The sequence below is a fragment of the Panicum virgatum genome, chromosome 5K (assembly GCF_016808335.1).
Source record: "Panicum virgatum strain AP13 chromosome 5K, P.virgatum_v5, whole genome shotgun sequence".
Classification (NCBI taxonomy): domain Eukaryota; kingdom Viridiplantae; phylum Streptophyta; class Magnoliopsida; order Poales; family Poaceae; genus Panicum; species Panicum virgatum.
Window position 1 is genome coordinate 7,847,060 of NC_053140.1, and position 18,527 is coordinate 7,865,586.

An 18,527-nucleotide genomic window follows, 5' to 3' on the forward strand; every position below is an offset into this window, starting at 1 on the left:
TCTAGTTAGTCTCATTAGATTCGTCTCGTAATTTACAAGCAAACTATGCAATTAGTTTTTTATTTCATCTAGATTTAATACTTCATACATATGCCGTACACATTCGATGTGATAGTTTTGGAATTTTAAACTTTGCATCTAAACAAAGCTACTTGGTTTCAAGCAGTGACGATGAAATATCCAAAAGGATCGGAGCGCGCATGCAGCAGCTGACAGTGATCGAATTGATGATTGAAAGCATGCATCCATGCATATGATGTTGCGTGTGCATGTAACACGGACGGGGGGGATCATACCGGGGCAGTGCGTGGGCCGGTCTCCTGGTCGACCGCCGGCGTGTACGTGCCTGCCAACGACTGCCGCCCCGGTCGCCGGCCGGCAGGCAGAGGCAGGCCGCGTAGCAGCAGGGAGGTTTAACGGCGCGCCGCAGCTGGGGCCCGGCACGGCACGGGGCTGCAGGGCGGCGGCACGAAGCTAGCGCATGTCCGCCTACGAGCCAGAGCTTTTTTTTTACATTTTTTAATCATTTTTTACAGAATTAGCATGCCGAAAATTTTTTTTACAGAAAAAACCATCTGGCGCCATGGACCGTGGGGCCAGGTCCCCTGGCACCGTGACCCATGGCGCCAGGAACCAAATGTAAAAAAAATTACATTTGGGTTCTGACGCCGTGGGCCAGGGCGCCAGGACCCTGGCACCATAGCCCACGGCGCCAGGTCCCCTGGCGCCTATATAAGCCTCGAGCCTCTCCTTCTCTCCTCATTTCAACCTCACGCAACCAGAAAGAGAGGGGTGAGGGGAGAGGGAGGAAAGCAGCAAAGCTCTGCTGAAATTTTCACACGGCACTTTCAGGTAAATTTTTTCCGCGTTTGTATATTATTTCGTGTAACTATATTGTTTTGGAAATATTTTTCCTGAATTATATAATTTGTTGTATTATAAATATATATTTGTAAATTGGTATATAAATATCATATGTACAGTAGAAATGTATTATTTTAGTACTATGATATTTATTAAAAGAGTAGAATTAAGTTAGTTTTAATATGAAATGTCTGTTTGTTACTGTTGTGCGAGTAATTATATATTCGTTGATACTAGTTGAATTATATATAGTCTAAGTTAGTATTTTTGATCCGTAGTTTGCAGTACTAAGAGTTTAGTTTTAATTTTTTAATTCGTGTATTCTGAATCCGTAGGATGTCTAGGCGTGGTAAATCCAGTAAGCCTACGGTGTGGGTGGGTAATGCCTACGCTGCTTTGCCGCTGCCTAGTGGAGTTCCTGTGCTGATGTGCTTTTGCGGTGATCCTTGCAAGGTAGTCGAGTCTGATGAAGAGGACACGTATAAGCAGAGGTACTGGATGTGCGCAAATTATTCCTTCGACCCACCACCTCGTATGGTTCGCATTGGGCTGCTGGTGAGAATGTATATTTTTGTTGCAATACTTTTTATGTTATAATTTTAAATGTATGATTCACATGCAACCATTGAATATTTTGCAGACCCCTCCACCGCTCTGTGATTTTGAGTAGTGGATCGACACGGAGATCAAGCCGGAGGATAAGAGGTACTTGGAGTTGTGCAAGAAGTGGGAAGCGGAGCGTCTTGAGATGCCAGGAGGAGGCTGCACAACAGGAGAGGAAAAAAGAAATGGAAAGAAGGCATGCTGCTGAGCGTAGGGAGGACAGGGAGCGGAAGTTTGAGCGTGCTCGCCGTGCTAAAGCAGCTTTGGAGGACAATCTAGACGCGTTGAGGAAGGGAAAGTGGCCTCATTGCACGCAGTAGTTGTATGGTTTCATTGTGCGCTCTATTCATGTGTTATCTTGTAGTAGACTTTTATGTGTGTTCTTATGTAATGGACTGCTAATTGTATCGTTGTTTGTTGCTTGTTTGAAACGTCGTTATTTGCATGTTCGAATCGATACGGACGTTAGAATGAACCAGGACTTTTAATTACGTCGTTATTTTAAGATGTTGTCATTCTGTTCCGCACTGATAATAAACGGTGGACGCAAATAAATTAAATGCACCGTCGCATAAATTATTATTAAGTTCATACCGTACAATCCGTCAAAGATATAGTGAAACTGATCTATGCTCTCCTACGATGACGTGTCCTCCTTGCCCGGTCCTGTCCGCGAACGTGATCCGCGGAGTAGGTGAAACGATCCGGAGAACCTGCGTGTTGAGTTGGACATGGATCTGGCAGTGGGGTCTGCGTAGGCGCGTTCTGTGAGGGGTAGAGTGGCGCGCCTCCCATTTGTGAGGAACCGAGAATGTCGAAATCGGTATTCCCATCGGTTCCACCTATGTCTTCCATGCAGAAACTGAACGGGTCGTCGGTGTTGTGACCCTCGAAGATGTGTGTCGGCACGTGCAAAGATCCGGGCATTTCTGTAACATCGTATTAGTGCACGTTAGCATATGAAAATACATATGATTAATTGAGTGTTACGATTGCTTACCTGTGGCGTAGGCCTGAGTGGGAGAAGGTCCCGCTCCCATGTACGACGGAGGTTCCATAGGCACCCACGATGCTGTAACAATAATTTGATATTTAGGAAGTTAATTGCAAACGTACGGTACAGAGCTTCGCTGTTTTCCTTCCTCTCCCCTCACCTCTCTATTCCTAGTCGCTACAGGATGAAAGCAAGAAGCAAATGAGAGAATGAGGAGAGAATGAGAGAGGTGAGGGGCTTATATAGGCGCCAGGGGACCTGGCGCCATGGGCTATGGCGCCAGGCCCCCTGGCGCTGGCGCCGTGGACCATGGAACCCTGGCGCCCTGACCCACGGCGCCAGGACCAAAATGTTTTTTTTTTTTGACATTTGGATCCTGGCGCCGTGGCCCACGGCGCCAGGACCCCTGGCGCCACGGTCCATGGCGCCAGAGGGCTATTTCTATAAAAAAAATCGGAATGTTAATTCTGTAAAAAAATAATTAAAAAAATCCAGAGTGCTCCGGCTCCGACAGACATCGCTGGGCCTGGGGTGGGATTGGGCTGGGTGTCAGGGCAAGCAGAAATGGTACAGATATTGATCAAGCTGCCGGTAGTATAAGATCTAGACTAAACTCGTACCAAACTATTTTTATTAAACAGATTGATATAAATCACTTCAAACCAATCTATAGCATGTGAAAACCAAATACACCACCCCATTAAAACCAGAGAGGAATGTAGAGACCCGCAAGTCAGGAGCGTGTTGGTGGTACTTTTAATTGTTACACGCTGCTGATGGCTAAGACGATTAGATAGTCAAGGAAGCAGGAGGACCTGCACAACAGCCGCTCGACGCTATTAGTATCCCAAACCAAGTCAAATGTTTCTCTTGAAACCAAATTAAACCGAATTGATTGCTAGAGCAACTATTCTCCACCAAATTGAACTAGGATCAGTACAAAATCCAAACCGCTGCAACCGATTTCCACCCAAACCATTAGCAGTTTGAGATATAGGCCTGCTTATTTGAGTTGCAGTTTTTAAAGATTTTCTAAAAAAAACTGCTGCTGGTTTTTTACTTTTGAAAAGCAAATAATAGCTTTTAGATGACATTTTTAACTTTCTAGACTCAAAAATCTAAAAAAAAACTCAGGAAATTGAGTTTTTCAGCTTTCCTAAACTTTTAACTTTTCAAAAATTGTATGAAAAATTTGTTGTTTATTTGAGCTTATAGCTTTCCGTGCTCAAAGAAGTACTCTTTTTTTTTAAGTAATCGAAGAGGTACTCTGAAAGCTTAAACAAACAGACTCGGAGCTTCCGAGCCCGGATGACGGCATATCTACCTGCATAGGGAGAGGGAGGGGCCGCGGCTCGCAGGCCGGGGGCTGTGCAGCTCCGCACTTTTTTCTTTTTTATATTTAAAAAAAATCAAAATTTCAAAAATATATGTCCATTTTGAAAAATTTCAAAAATACCCCCCAGTCGCCCCCCATAGGGCGACAGGCCCTAGTTGTAATTTTTTTTCTTCAAATTTGCAACGAGATCCATGGCCGAAAAAAAATGAAAGGGGGCCTGCCGCCCCCCAACGGGCGACAGGGGCCTGTCGCCCACCCCAGGGGCGACACGGTCCCTCCCCCCAATATATAAGCCCTGGCCACCATTCCCTTGTCATTTGAGCCTAAAAATTCAAGAAAAAAGAGAGGGGTGAGGAGAAGAAAAGCGGCGAAGCTCTGCCGAATTCCGCACTTGTGATCTATCGGTAACTTCCGTATGAATCCGTTGATATTGTATAATAATTTTATTTAATTAGCGGATTTGCTGAATTAGATTTGGTGCTTTAGAACACTCGTTTAGTATTATAATTTGAATACTATTACAGACTTGTTTTTAAATTAATTATGCATTAGAATATAATTATGACGGTACCTTATTGATATTGCAGCATAAGACAATAGAATTATGACAGTACCTATATTTTCACGCATCGATTTGGTATACGATATGTGTATTATTTAAATCATTGTTCGTCATTTGGCGCACCACACTATAGCGCCAATGTCTTCGTCAGGATCAACCTATATTCCGTGGAGCAAGTGTGTAGCCACCGTACCTGAAGGAATTGATGTGCCAATGTGCTTCTGCGGTTCGTTATGCAAGTTCATGCAATCTGAGGTTTTAGGAGATGACTACGGCATGAGATTCTTTATGTGTGAGAACTACGAATATGATCCACCTAAGCGATACGGCAAAGACCGGGCCAAAGTAGCAGGACAACATACACTATTTTTCTTTGTGACCTAACATTGAGTTATGATTCTAACTTTTGTTGGACAAAGTCCCCTCCGCCTCTTTGTGATTTTATGTAGTGGTTCAACACCGTGCAGTCGCAGCAGGCAAAGGACACATAGGTTTCATATACATAGGTACATATATGTTTCATACAAACTAGACGCGTAATATTTATACATTACAGATATGTTCGATACAAACTCCACGCACGATAACTATATATTACAGATAGGTTCGATACAAACTCCACGCACGATATTTATACATTACAGATATGTTCCATACAAACTGGACGCACGATTACTACATATTACAAATATGTTCGATACAATTGTGGATCATGACACCGAATGCCTTCCACGAGCAATTCTCGCCGATGGTCGTCTGAACGTAGGAGGTGCTCCATCTCTGGGATTTCCGGAAGGACCGACGTCAGCAGCATCGTGAAGTGCATTCTGAGGACACTTCTTGTAGTTGTGACCCAATGCTCCACATTGGCTGCAACACTTTTGTGCCTTGCTTGCTTTGGACTCGTCCATACTATTCCGAATACGACGTGTCTGACGGCGGCCTTTGCCTTTCTTAGTGGCTGGATCAGGAATAAACATCTTATTCTCATTATCTTGAATGAAAGGCCCCACTATTCCAATCCCGTATACCTCATGTCCCCAGGTGGATACAGGTGCTTCCTTGTTGAAGTAAGGTGAAACAAATACTCCTGGCTGCAACCCAGACTCTGCACATGCCGCAATGAGATGCGAGCATGGCAAATGCAATAAGTTAAGCTTCATGCAGGTGCAGAAGGCTTTGCCATCTACTGTAATCAAACTCTCTTGTACCACCCTATCTCTACGGATACCACGACCAGTTCTATCCTTGCATAGAACCTCAAATCTATGCTCCATTGTACCTGTCGATATGACGCGGTGCAGTTTGGCCTTTTCAATCTTCTCTTGCATATATTGTGTCACTCTTGTGCAAAACTGAATTTGGGAGTTGCTGATGTTTATGCTTGCAGCCATGTAACGCTCTCTGAAATACTTCATGCACTCATACATGATGAACTCAACAATTCCCACAAGAGGAAAGGCACGACAAGAACGCATAACCATATTGAAACACTCCGCATGGTTCGTTGTCTGAATACCATACCGTATTCCGTTGGTATCATAAAGGAATGACCATTTCTCCTTAGGTGCACCTCGAATCCAGTGTGAAAATGGCTTCTCCATTGAATCCTTAGCCTCTGCAGCCTGACTCGTGCCTGTTCCTGATGCCCTTACCTTCACTAGCTCTGCAGTCAACTGATCAAGCATCTGCCATAATGCATTGAATTTTCTCTGTTGATTTTGGGTGCACAACCTCTTAAACAGGTTCTTAAGATCCTTGTTCTTGAAGTGGTCATAGAAGTTTGCACCCATATGCCTAATGCACCACCTGTTTTGGACATCGGGCCACAATGGAAGCGTTGTCGCAGTTCCACGTTGCAATTTCAGTATTGATTGCAGCAGACCAGCATGCCTATCACTAATAAGGCACACATCTGGATGTGCAGCAACAACATGAACCTTCACTCGTTCAAGGAACCAATACCAACTAAGTTCTCATTCTCAACAAATGCAAATGCGAGCGGAACTATTTGGTTGTTGCAATCTACCCCGATTGCGGTGAGTATCTGACCTTTATACCTTCCAGTCAGAAATGTGCCATCAATGCAGATCACCGAAAGACAACACTGAAATGCTCTAACACAAGCACCTATGCAAAATAAGGCTCGTTGCATAATTCTTTGCCCCCTAGTCATGGCTGGTACGAGGTATGTGTCATAAAAGCTTCTAGGATTTCTAGCAGCAACCTGGGATAACATATGAGGTAGGTTATCATATGATGCCTCGTATGTGCCGAACCGCATCTCGAACACCCTTTGTTTAGCCCGCCATGCCTTCAAATAACTAATGGTGTACTGGTAAGTCTGCTCAATGTATCGAACAATCATTTTTGGCTCATAATTTAGGTTGTCCATAATCAACCCATACATTTGCTTTGCAACAAAGTCGCATGATATATTGCGATGCGAGGGAAGAACTTCTGACAGCAAACAAGTGTGCTCTGTCACAATGGAACATTTCCAGTTCGACTTCCATTATCCCTTGAATGCATGTACTCGCCATGGACATCCATCATTCACACACTTCACCTCATATTCTTTACTGCCAGCCTTTACGACTCTGAATTCTCGTTTCAATGATATTGCCCATAGTCTCACAGCATCTTTTACGGCTTCAATGTTTGGATATGTTGCACCTTGCACTACCTCATTCTCTCTGCACTCCCACTCCTGATTTCGTACGTCTTCTGCGACATGACTGCCAAAACCATGCTTCTTCCACTCTTTTGGCAATGAGTACTGCTCGTCATCAGATGAGCCCTCATATTCTTCCATCTCTATTGCGGTTTGGTCTTCTGCCTCCATCTCGTCCACAATGCTATGTATCCTCTCTCCCTCATCAGCAAGGCCCTGTGGTCCCATGTTTTGGTTCTCTGTCTCTTCTGACTCATCTTGCTCAACATAATTGGTCTCTCTTCGAATACTCGGAGTTGCTTGATCTGCACCATGTTGGATTTCATTTTGTGTCTTCTCCCGAATTTGGACAAGAATGGTCAGAGGCCACCCACGCTCTAGAGCTGCTTGCATGTACTTCTGCCAGTCATCAGTGCTGTGTATCATCATCAATTCCCATAAATCACTTTCTACCTCCCAATTAACAAGAGACTGGACGGTGATCACATGTGTCAACAGATCAACACGGAACCTACGCTGCAGCCACTTACATATGGAACCAAAACTCCTTTCCAGAGGTTTATCTATGACGCTAGATGTGCACTTAAAGGCAGAAAGATCTACTCCATTTGGCCCATACAAAACATTGTAGTCACCATAAAATACTTGAAACTGCATCTTGCTCGACATATCTGTATATCACAGAATACTTATCGAGTTATACTCTTTACTTCACTACCTTATTCAATAATCCGTAAAAACTAAGTATGAAATTCAACTACAACGTATAAGTATTCATAACTACGTGATGACACTCAAATTCTATACTGCATATGTCAAATTCTATTCTAAATCATAATTAATTTATAAACACGTCTCTAATAGTACTGCAATTGTAATAATAAATGCGTAGTACTAATTTTCTAAACTAATTTACTACTACGTAACTAAAAACTAAAGTATCATTAAACTCCTACTTAAATGGTTCTACTATAGCACTAATTAAATTAAATTACTCTACAATATCAATGGAAAAATACATAAACTAAATGTACTAACCTGCAGATCACAAGTGCTGAATCCGGCAGGGCTTCGCCGCTTCTCTTCTCCTCATCCCTCTCTTTTTTTTGGATTTTTTGTGGAATTTTCGGGATCAAATGAGAAGGGAATGGGGGTCGGATGCTTATATAGGGGTGGGTACCCCGGTCGCCCGAGGGGGGGCGACAGGCCCCCCTGCCGCGCCTGTGGGCGGGGCCCAGTGGTCGCCCGAGGGGGTGGGCGACAGGCCCCCCTGTCGCCCGTCGGGGGGGGCGACAAGCCCCCTTGCATATTTTTTTTGCCAGGGACCTCGTTGCGAATTTGAAGAAAAAAATTACAACTAGAGCCTATCGCCCTATGGGGGGGCGACCGGGGGTATTTTTAAAAATTTTCAAAACGGACATATATTTTTGAAATTTTAATTTTTTTTAAATATAAAAAAGAAAAAAGCGTGTGCAGCTCAAGGCCGAACAAAAACCGAACAGGCTCTCAAGCAGGCCTGCTCATGTTGGACCGGCCGTGAGGTGACCTCAACCCAGTTGGGCCTTGCTGCAACGAGCACATTCCAGTCGGTCGTGATTTTCCCTGCATTCAGAAAAAATATTGTTTTTCAGCTCCGAACTTTGGTTCATTTCATAGAATCAGTCTGCAAAGCTGCACGAAGTCCCATGATTCCCTAATCACCTTTCAAAGCCTCGGATATTACTAATAGGTTGATGAACACGGATTGAAATGCCAGGACCGCACTGCAGGAGGTGCCAGTCACGGCGGTCATCGGATCGCACGAGGCGCGGGGGGAGACACGCCTACGCCTCGCCAGTCGTGGCGTTCCGATCGCACAAGCGCAAGCGGGACATGTATTAGCAACTTTGGTAAATGATGATGGATGGCTCCTCATGCCGGACGACGCTTGCCTCCCTGAAACTCTGCGTTAACTGTTGGGGCAGCTGCAGCAGACCAGGCGAAGAGTTGCGGCAGGCCGCATGAATGGACGGATGCAAATATCAGATCATCTACAGCAGACCCTAACCAGCTATTTGTTTCTCTAGAAAAATACGATTCAGAAGAAATGGCGTCAAGCCGTGAAACACCAACGACGATCATTCTAAGCAATCAACCTTTGCATGAAAAATATCAGGTCACAACGAACCATGTGCAGTGGCTATGTAGTATGTACTTGTACAGGACAATCTTTCACCAAGATACATGGACAAACAACTGAGGTTTTTGTTAATCATGCAAATCTAGAGCTCATGAGGTCTAGATTGATTACAATTGAACCATAAACATTATCAGTAAGAACAACAGTTATCAATGATCTTACGCATGTACTATGTTACCGCACCAGATATGCAACAAGCAAATCAGGTACACATAAAAGCAGAGCAAGTATTAGGCATCCACATGGTCTTACAGATACACGAATAAGGCTAATCAAAGAGTATGTATTGTTGCAAATAGAGTAGACTTCCCTAAACAAAAACAAGTAATTTCAGATAAACATCTTACCCTCCTACCAAGATGGAATCACCATTCAACCTAAACAACATTCCCCAATGCAGAACATAACAGTACAATCAAAGCGTACGGTTTTCAAAATCGCATAATTCGTGCTGAAATCAACATGCTACATGATAAATTACAAACATGATACTGACAAACAAATGATGCTGTAGGTTCCTGACAAAGAAAATCAACCATTTAGAAGATCCGATCAACGAAGAGGAATGATTAATCATATAACGAGTACTTCATATCTCAAATCTCAGACAGACAAGTTCCACATTAGGTTCCAAAACACTCATCGAGGCATTTCAAGGATATTAAAGCAGCAGTTTTCAAGTAACATAAACTCCTAGCACATAATCATTGATAGCAAAACTAGAGCGAGCAATAAGGAGGGAAAGGCGGCACGACCACCATCAGATCCCCGCCGCGCAGCGCCTAGTCGATCTCCTGGAGGGAGGCACCGGTGGTGGCGGCGCCACCAGCAGCGACGGCGACGTCGTCGGCGGTGAATTTTCCCTTGGCCTTGTCGGCGGCGCGGCCGCGCGCCTTGCGGTCGAGGAGCGCCTTGCGGTCCTTGTCGAGCTTCAGCTTGGTGACGAGGACCTTGGAGGGGTGGATGCCGACGTTGACGGTGGAGCCGTTCACCTTCTCGCGGGTGATCCGCTCGACGTGGATGACCCAGCGGCGGCGGTACACCTGCACCACCTTGCCCTCGCGGCCCTTGAAGGTGCCGCGCACAACCTGCACCTCGTCGTCCTTGCGGATCGGGATGGAGCGCACGTTGTACTTGTGGCGGAGCTCCGTCGACAGCGCCGCGGACATGAGCACGCGGCGGACGGAGGACGGGGCCGTGAAGTGCGCCTTGCGGCACTTCCGACGGGAGCTCGTGACGCGGGGGTTGCGCTTCATGGCGGCGGCGGCGGGGGACGCTCCTGCTTCCTTACCTGGGATGCCGCTGCGGCGGCGGATAGGGTTTTGGTGGGCGGGGAGCGGGTGGAGGCAGCGGCAGGCAGTGGTGGGAGGGTTATATAGGTGATGCGGTGCTAGGGTTTTGTGTGCGCGCCGGTACGATTTCCAGTGGACGGATCAGATCTCTTTGACGAAATGGGTTGTTGGGCTGGGCTACTGGGCCAAGGCTTTTTTCGTATTGTTGGGCTGGTTTGTTGCCTCTATATATCGCTGGCTTACTACTGGGTCAGTGTTCTTTGTTGTCCAGTGTGTTCTGTGGGCTATATAGGCTGCACAAATCGGTCCATTTACCAATTCGTCTTGCCGTTCTCTGTGGACTGTTTCCCTTGTTTTCATTTCCATCGAAGGCAGAGCAACGTTAGTGCCTTCCAAAAAGAAAAAGGAGAAACGTTGTTGAATGGTAATGGAAGGAGTCCGAGAAGACAACAGTTTGGACTTCGGAGATCAGTTCAGTTGGAAACCAAAAATTGCCAAGATCACGCTGCGAAGAGACAACACTGGGTCCTTGTCTGCACTCAGGAGTTCACAGGCCAAGCAAGACATCATCCAGCTATCTACCTACCTGCGAGCTAATTAATGATTCTATTGTTCATTGTCAGGTTTTCTTTATACAAAAACGAATACTCCATTCACTATTAGTCCCCATAACCCATATCACAACGCTACAACAACCTGTCCCAGTCCTGGGGACTCCTGGTGCCTTTTACATGATTCGCTCAGTGCACATTGCCTAAGCTAAACTATCAGGAGGCTCCTCCAGCAAAGAGTTAAGCATCCACAAAAAGAATTGCTGCGCTACAGAAGCTACAACAACGGCCTCATATTACACATGCATATATGCTACATTTCGAATAGCCCAGCAGTGAGTGTAACTGCCATGGAGGGAGCTGACGAAAGCAGTATGGACGCCATCCAGAACCAAATATCCCTGTACCACGCCAGCAACAGCCATGAGTGTTTCCTCAATAATAAATACGGCGATCCGTGAGTGAAACCATTTCCAGCGCATGTCATTCAGTGTGGGCTCCCGTTTGTGTAGAAACCATCCGGACTATGTGCCTCCATCTCAGCAAGCATCACGGACTTTGCCCTCTGATATCTATTCCTTTTTGCTGAGATTGCCGATATGGCTGCAGTAAAAAAATTGTAAGTTTCAGACAGTGGCTTCAGTGAGTGTTTAGTTCAGAAACATTTAACACGCCGCGCACACACACACACACATGGAAACTCTATGAACCAACCTAGACTAAAATGAAGATAAAGATTAGCAACAGCAAATTTTTGTAAGGCCTGAATCTTTGAACCGCCTTATTATGGCACAAGATGGAATTTAAGCAAGTTAAGTCACATATGATGTTCATCGGCGGATATGCACATGGAGAGAAGTTAATTGAAAATGTATACTTACAAGTCAAATCTTGAGGGAACTCAAAGTCATAGTCATATGGGCCCCTTCTGATGCACAGAATGTAGACCACTATAAGTATGACAAGAAGAACAAACCCGAATGATGCTCCAAGTGCAATTTTGCCAGTTTTGTTCAACCCTCCTTTCTCCCAGAATAATGCACAAGCAGGCAATGTAGGCACGCCACAGAGGCCTTTGTTACCAGAGAGACTGCCAGAATAATGCATGTTTGTAAGAGACAAAAATGAAATGCAAGCAAGCATACATGACTCATGGCCAAGCACGTGTCTATCTTGCATCTACTAGCATGGTACATTATCTATCTGATCACTGTCACTGCTCACCCTTTGCACTCAAACTGATCTAGTTTGATGGCAAGAGGTGTTATCAGTATTAGAGAGATCAGAGACCTCTATCTTCTCAGAGCACATAATTTTGAAAATTTGGTTTAGTTACCTCTGACATTTATATTCAAACATAATACAACCTAAACCCACAGGACCCTGGAACTAAATTGAGACTATCAGATTATTCACTGTTCACAGCAAGAGCATAGTAACTCTTATGGAAATAACAACTGGATATATCTGGCATTATAGGTCCAAAGTTGAAGTTTCGCTTCCATTGTAGTAAAAGATATCTTACTCTATGACACCACCATGTACGCCAATCGAGTAAAGTCTTTCTGGAACTTGCCCATCGAGTTGATTGTTGTTTAGTAAACTGCATCAGAAGTACTAACTAGTAAATCGTATACATACTTAGAGATATGTTGCAAAAGGCTGCAGCAAACAAATTCAAATAGTAGTTTTAGAATATACTTACGCAGTTTGTAATTTGGACGAACCTATGGTGCCAGGAATGCTTCCAGTAAACTCATTCGATGACAGATCCCTGAGAACCCAACAAGACACGCATAATGACAACACTAATATAAACCAAGCTTTTGATTTATAAGAGAACCAGGTTTACAAGATTGTAGACAACTACAGCTTAGGGATTGCAAACGTGAACAGAAATAGTAAACAGAATGACTAGTCACATAAAAAGAAAAACACATGCAAAAATTTTAAGGTATTTACTAATTCAATATTTTTGTGCTATATAGGTCAATTGTACCAAATTATTAACTTATAAGTCTTAGGTTGAAGAGTCAATGTTAGGTTGTCTCAGCATCATGTATGCCATTATCTACCATCAACATGTTGCAAAAAAATGATAGCTGCAGTGATAGCACACCATAATTTCATCTTTGCAGTATTTTGCATCTCATGCAAAAGAAGAAATCATGTACTTACAGTGACACAAGTGAAGGTTGGCCTAAACCAGGTGGTAAGCTTCCTGTCAGTGAATTGTAGCTCAAGTTCCTGACCAAGCGGAAGATACTACATTAGCTACCAAGGCTGGGTAACATATTGTTCACTATAGAAATAAGTTGAAATGCCATTGACATAAGCTAGAAGAAAGAATTCCCGGCAAAGGTACAAGCATGTATAAAAAATTGGCAATTGTAAACAATATGAACTTTTCAATTCAGACAAAAATTGATCTAGAACATACTACTACGCAGGTCCGAACAAACAAGAAGGCAAATAAGACGAATTCACAAAACAACTTATATTTGCCATCCATTAGCATTTGCGCTCATCATTTGTAGAGATGAATTTATATCATTCCAAAGCAAAGGATGTAAAAACGAGATGCCTATATAAGATCTAGAAACTGCTGGATTTCTGACTATTCATTGAGCAATGCTTAGTACTAGTAAATGCAGTTTACTGAAACAGAGAAAAATAACAAGTCAATCAATTGATTCTCAGATATTGATTGAACGAGCTTTATGATATGTGTTTAATGAATTGGGGGGGGGGGGGGGGGGGAGGGACAGGGATCTGAGTCCAATGGAAACTTTTTGAGGTGGCAAGAAACTATGAACCTACTCCCATAGGTGCCAATGGTAATCAGAAACAGGATAATGGAAGCTTCTAAGGTATTTAATTTTGTACCCAAGCCCTACTGCCAGACATTCACCTGCCTCAAACATGAATAGGCTCTAGATCCCCTAATAATATGATTAATAGCACTCTATATATTTCTCTTCTGGCTCCCTTCTTGCTGGTGGCTCAAGTTGGGTTTCAGTTATAGCTTACCCCATATTGCTTGGGACTAAAATATCTTTGTCATTGCTGCTTCCCTACTGCAAGACATTCCTGACCCCTATGAAATAGCCCACTGTTTCTGTTCGGAAACCTCTTTTCTTTTTTTCTTTTTTGCATAGTAGCAGCCGAGCACAGATGCGGGGCAACCTAACCATTAAGCTCATTCAAGGTATGCTATCATGCCTGCCCATGTCAAGGATGTTAACGAATGCTATTCATAGTGCTCTACAGAGTGAAGACTAACTTCTTGATATCCTTTCATGCTGTATCCATGTGCACCTGGTCTAACTTAACTTTTCAAAGTTCTTTCATTTCCAGGTGATACTCTGCACTGCTATTCTTGGTCAGCATTTTTCATGACAAGCATTTTTCTTTAGTTCTGATGATCAAAATGCTATACTAATATGACACATTATTTATATGAGTTTCTCCCATAGTAACCGAAGTTCCCGGAACGATGGATCGAGGAACGCGGAACGGGGAACGAGGAACGGCATTTGGGATGGATTTTTACACTATGGGAACGAAAATGTTCCCTGTTCCTGTTCCCGGAACGGCGTTCCCGGAACGGCGTTCCCGGAACGGCGTTCCCGGAACGGCGTTCCCGGAACGGCGTTCCCGGAACGTGGAACGCACCCACGTTCCACGTTCCCTGTGACTATTTCTCCTATACTGATAATACTCCAAACAATTTAAATCTCGCATGTTGTTGTTTTATACTTGTATGCAATCCTGGCAAGCTAAGTTGTCAACAGAAAGACGGGAATATACATTTTTTTTCTCGAACACGCAGGAGAGCTGCGTATCTTTGCATTAAGAGGAAAAGGAATATACATATGCAAAAAGTTTAAATTTGAAGGATGGATTTGATCAAATTGATTTCAACTGGTGTGTGAAATGATACTTACAAGCTTACCAAGTCTTTGAGATGACTTATTTCATCTGTGATGAAACCTTTTAGCCCTTGACTTGCCAGATCCCTATAGACGGCAACAGCAACAACATACAAGTTATAGCAAAAGCATGCCAATCTTTCACCGCATTTAGTAGAATAGTCCTCTGACACTTCCAGCCAAAATTTCCATTCAACCTCACATGCTGATACTGATGTACATTTTTTTCGAAAGATGATACTGATGTACATAAATACTACGTCAGAGGACAAGAAACTGGCAGCTACTAGCACTCAAATTAAACAACTGAAAGCCTGGTAACTTAAGCAACCAAACTACAACTTGAACTGTACAGTTAAAATTTTTAGGGTAACTCACATTTTGTTGACTATTAGAGTGATTCTCAGCTGAGAAACTAAATTAGACAGGTGGTTGGTATGTCTACTTGTCTGTTAAATATATTTCCACTGCAGCCGAAGGCAAACACCAGAACCTTTTCGATGAAAAATGCTCAGTGTCACAGAAGTACACTTTTGTGATAAGAGTTAACAGCGCAGTAAACACATGACGACATGCAGAAATAACCCAATGAAACACATCCCAGATGAAAACAGCAATCTCAGAAGATTTGGCATATACTTACAGTTGGGTGATCACAAGTTCTTTATCACCGCGATGGCAAGTGACCCCCTCCCATGCATCCCACGCCCTTGGAGCACATGGGTCACCATTCCAGCCCATCCTTGCAGGAATTTTGAGCGACTCCTTCAGTGCCTTCATTGCAGCCACTGCCGAGACCAACCCAAGAAGCTTAGAGGGCAAGCAGGGGGGATCAATTTGCTGGTGTCCTAATATTTCACAAATCCAGCGCAAAAAAACATCAAAGGATCGTCACCTTGGCTTGGCACCGTTCTCATCTCAAGTGGCACCATCGCATAATTCTCGAGCCCGCAGAGAATCGGCCGTCCCACCACAGGCACAAGCTTGACGCTCAACGTGGAGCTCGTCAGATTCTCCACAACGTAGGTCCACTTGAAGGCCGTGAACCCTCCGACCTGCTTGAAGATGTCGATCCTCGTGACATTCTCCCCCGCCAGCATTACGTCGAACACCCGCTGGCCAGCCGCCCCGATCCCCGCGTCGATCTCCGCGAAATGCAGCCAGACCATGTAGGACAGTCTCGCGTCCACCGGCATGAGGTACTCGATCTCATTGCTGGCGTCGCCGCCCGTGGTGACCGCCGACTCGTACAGCTTGGTTGGGAAGTAGTTGGGCGGCTGATTGCTGCCGAAAATCTTCCTCCCGCCGGCAGTAATGGCGTCGTACTTGAGGTCGTTGTTCCTGAAATCGACGTCCGCCTGCCACACCCGTGCGAAGGCGTCGGGGTCCTTGGTGAAGCCCGGGCCGAAGAGGCTGTTCCCGCAGGTGACGCGGCCGTAGTTGACGAGGACGAGGTCGGCGCCGGTGGTGGCGCCGTCGTAGGCGAGCGGGTGGACGGGGGCGACCTCGATGGAGGCGACGACGGGCGCGTCGGTGGAGAGCGAGTAGAAGCAGACGTCGGAGGCGGGCTCGGTGGCGGAGGGGAAGATGAGGTCGGAGTAGGCCCCGTAGCGCGCGGCGGGCTCGGGCCAGGGCGAGCGGAAGGAGAGCACGAGCGTGGCGGCCGCGGAGACGTCGAAGGACGGGGTCCGGGCCTTGGAGTCGTAGTTGTCGTAGACGGAGAAGATGCGGAGGTAGTAGCGGCCGGGCGGGAGGGGCAGCGAGTAGCAGGAGGACTTGCCGGCGGACGAGGGCGGGAAGAAGCGGAGCGTGCGCTCCTGCGGCTGCGGGAAGCGGTGCGGCTCGGCGACCATCCCCGCGGCCCCGCCGGGGGAGAAGAACTGGTCGGCGAGCCAGCGGCGGCCGAAGGTCGAAGTGAAGTCCGCCGCGCCGCCGCAGTCGATGTTGTAGCTGTGGTTCGCCGCTGCGTGAGAGGGGGGGGGGGGCGGAGGAGGCGCAGCGTCAGCATTTGAGTTAGTTTGCGGGATAATTTGAGGGAGGTTGGGTTCGGGCTCAGCGAGAGCTTACCGCCGGAGAGGAAGGGGTCGTCGGAGGCGCTGCCGCCGGCGGCGGCGGCGAGGAGGAGCAGGAAGAGCGGGAGCAGCCGCATTGGGGCCGGGATCCCCTGATCGTGGTACTTGCTGGCGACGGACGGAGAATTTGAGGGGGTTTGGGTTGGGGACGATTCCCTTGGCTGCGTCGGAGCTCGGGGACACACAGCTGGAGCTGGGGGTGGTGGAGGAATAGTGGTGGGGGAGGTGCAGGAAGGGGGCGAGGTGATGCACTGAACTCTGAAGCGGAGGGGGAGGTTCTGGATCTGGTGGCGTACGCCGTACGGTGATCCGCGATCGGACGGTCGTGCGCGAGGAAGCGAGGCCCCCACGCGGCCGCGGCGAACTCGGGCGCGCCGGGATGGCAGAGGAAGCCGGGAGGGAAGACCAGAAGGGAATCGGGAGCGGCGAGAAGCGGACGGGAGAGCGAGCGATGCGGTGAGGAACGGGAGCTCGAATCTGAGGCGGCTTTTTGACGCGCTTTCCCTTTCGATCCTCCTGCTGTCTCGGCTTCACCGATTCAGCTTGCTGGAGCCTTTTGCATGGCACGGCACGTGAGCGGAGTAGAAAAATGGCAAGCCGAGGTGGTGGTGGCAGTCGCGCCGGATGCTACCAACGAGCACGCTGCCATTTGCTAAGCATCTCTCGCGGTAAAGTAGATGCGGGCACGGGCGACGGGGCATGGGGACCTAGCTAGCAGTGAGCAATCGGAGACGACGAAGTTGGTGGATGTGGGCGGATCCAAGCTTAAGGGCGATTAGCCGAAATAATTGGATGTAGATCTCGGTCTGTCTCTGGCACTGGCAGTGCCACGGCAACCACCACCAAGCCCTAACCCAGCGCAGTGTCAGACTGCGAGTGTTATCGGGCCGTGATTGCCGCCAGTGCTCGCCAGCCAAGCCAGGGACCAAGCCGCCGCGCGCCCCGTCCGGCTTGTGGTCGTAGGCCGCCGCGACGTGCGCGGTGGTGCGCTGCATGTCCGTGCGCCGCCCCCGTCAACCCACCAACCAACAACCCCAGCAGGCAGGCCACCAGCAGCAGTCCAGTCCAGAGCCCCCATCCTTATGGATGGAAGCGGATCGGTTTCGGGGCGGGTATCCGCGGGTTCCGGATTTTCGGGTTCGGTTTTTGGTTTTCGCCCGCGGATTTGCGAGTTCGGGTACCCGAAATATTTCGGGTTTGGGGCGGATCTTTAAATACATCCGCGGAGCTCCATCGGGTACCCGAAAATTTGAGCCCACAGCCCAATAACAGCCCATTTTAGAACCCTAACTATATAACCCCCTCGGTCTGAGTCAATCCTCACCCCCCCTCCCCTCCTGAGTCCCCCCGACCCCGACGGCCGTCACTCAGTCCTCACCCCGACCCCCTCCCTCCCGGATCCAGGATCCCCCCGAGTCCCCGTCCCCGACGGGCGACGGCCGACGGCCGCCAGGCCAGGCGCGGCGAC

At 46.9% G+C, this 18,527-nt stretch overlaps 2 protein-coding genes across 2 annotated transcripts; both read right to left on the reverse strand.

Annotated features, from left to right (window-relative positions):
• Window positions 1–9,764: 9,764 nt before the first annotated feature.
• LOC120706046 (60S ribosomal protein L26-1-like) lies at window positions 9,765–10,576 on the reverse strand. The gene is made up of 2 exons (XM_039990614.1): window positions 10,528–10,576; window positions 9,765–10,480 (listed from the first exon to the last, which is right to left on the reverse strand). Exon 2 carries the CDS (start codon window positions 10,466–10,468, stop codon window positions 9,995–9,997), a length of 474 nt encoding a protein of 157 aa, XP_039846548.1. The 5' UTR covers window positions 10,469–10,480; window positions 10,528–10,576; the 3' UTR covers window positions 9,765–9,994.
• Window positions 10,577–11,079: 503 nt separating this feature from the next.
• LOC120706047 (receptor-like protein 4) lies at window positions 11,080–17,296 on the reverse strand. Its single transcript, XM_039990615.1, has 9 exons — window positions 17,055–17,296; window positions 15,883–16,950; window positions 15,631–15,775; window positions 15,003–15,074; window positions 13,234–13,302; window positions 12,761–12,829; window positions 12,581–12,658; window positions 11,937–12,145; window positions 11,080–11,658 (listed from the first exon to the last, which is right to left on the reverse strand). Exons 1-9 carry the CDS (start codon window positions 17,134–17,136, stop codon window positions 11,543–11,545), a joined length of 1,908 nt encoding a protein of 635 aa, XP_039846549.1. The 5' UTR covers window positions 17,137–17,296; the 3' UTR covers window positions 11,080–11,542.
• Between the last annotated feature and the right edge of the window lie 1,231 nt (window positions 17,297–18,527).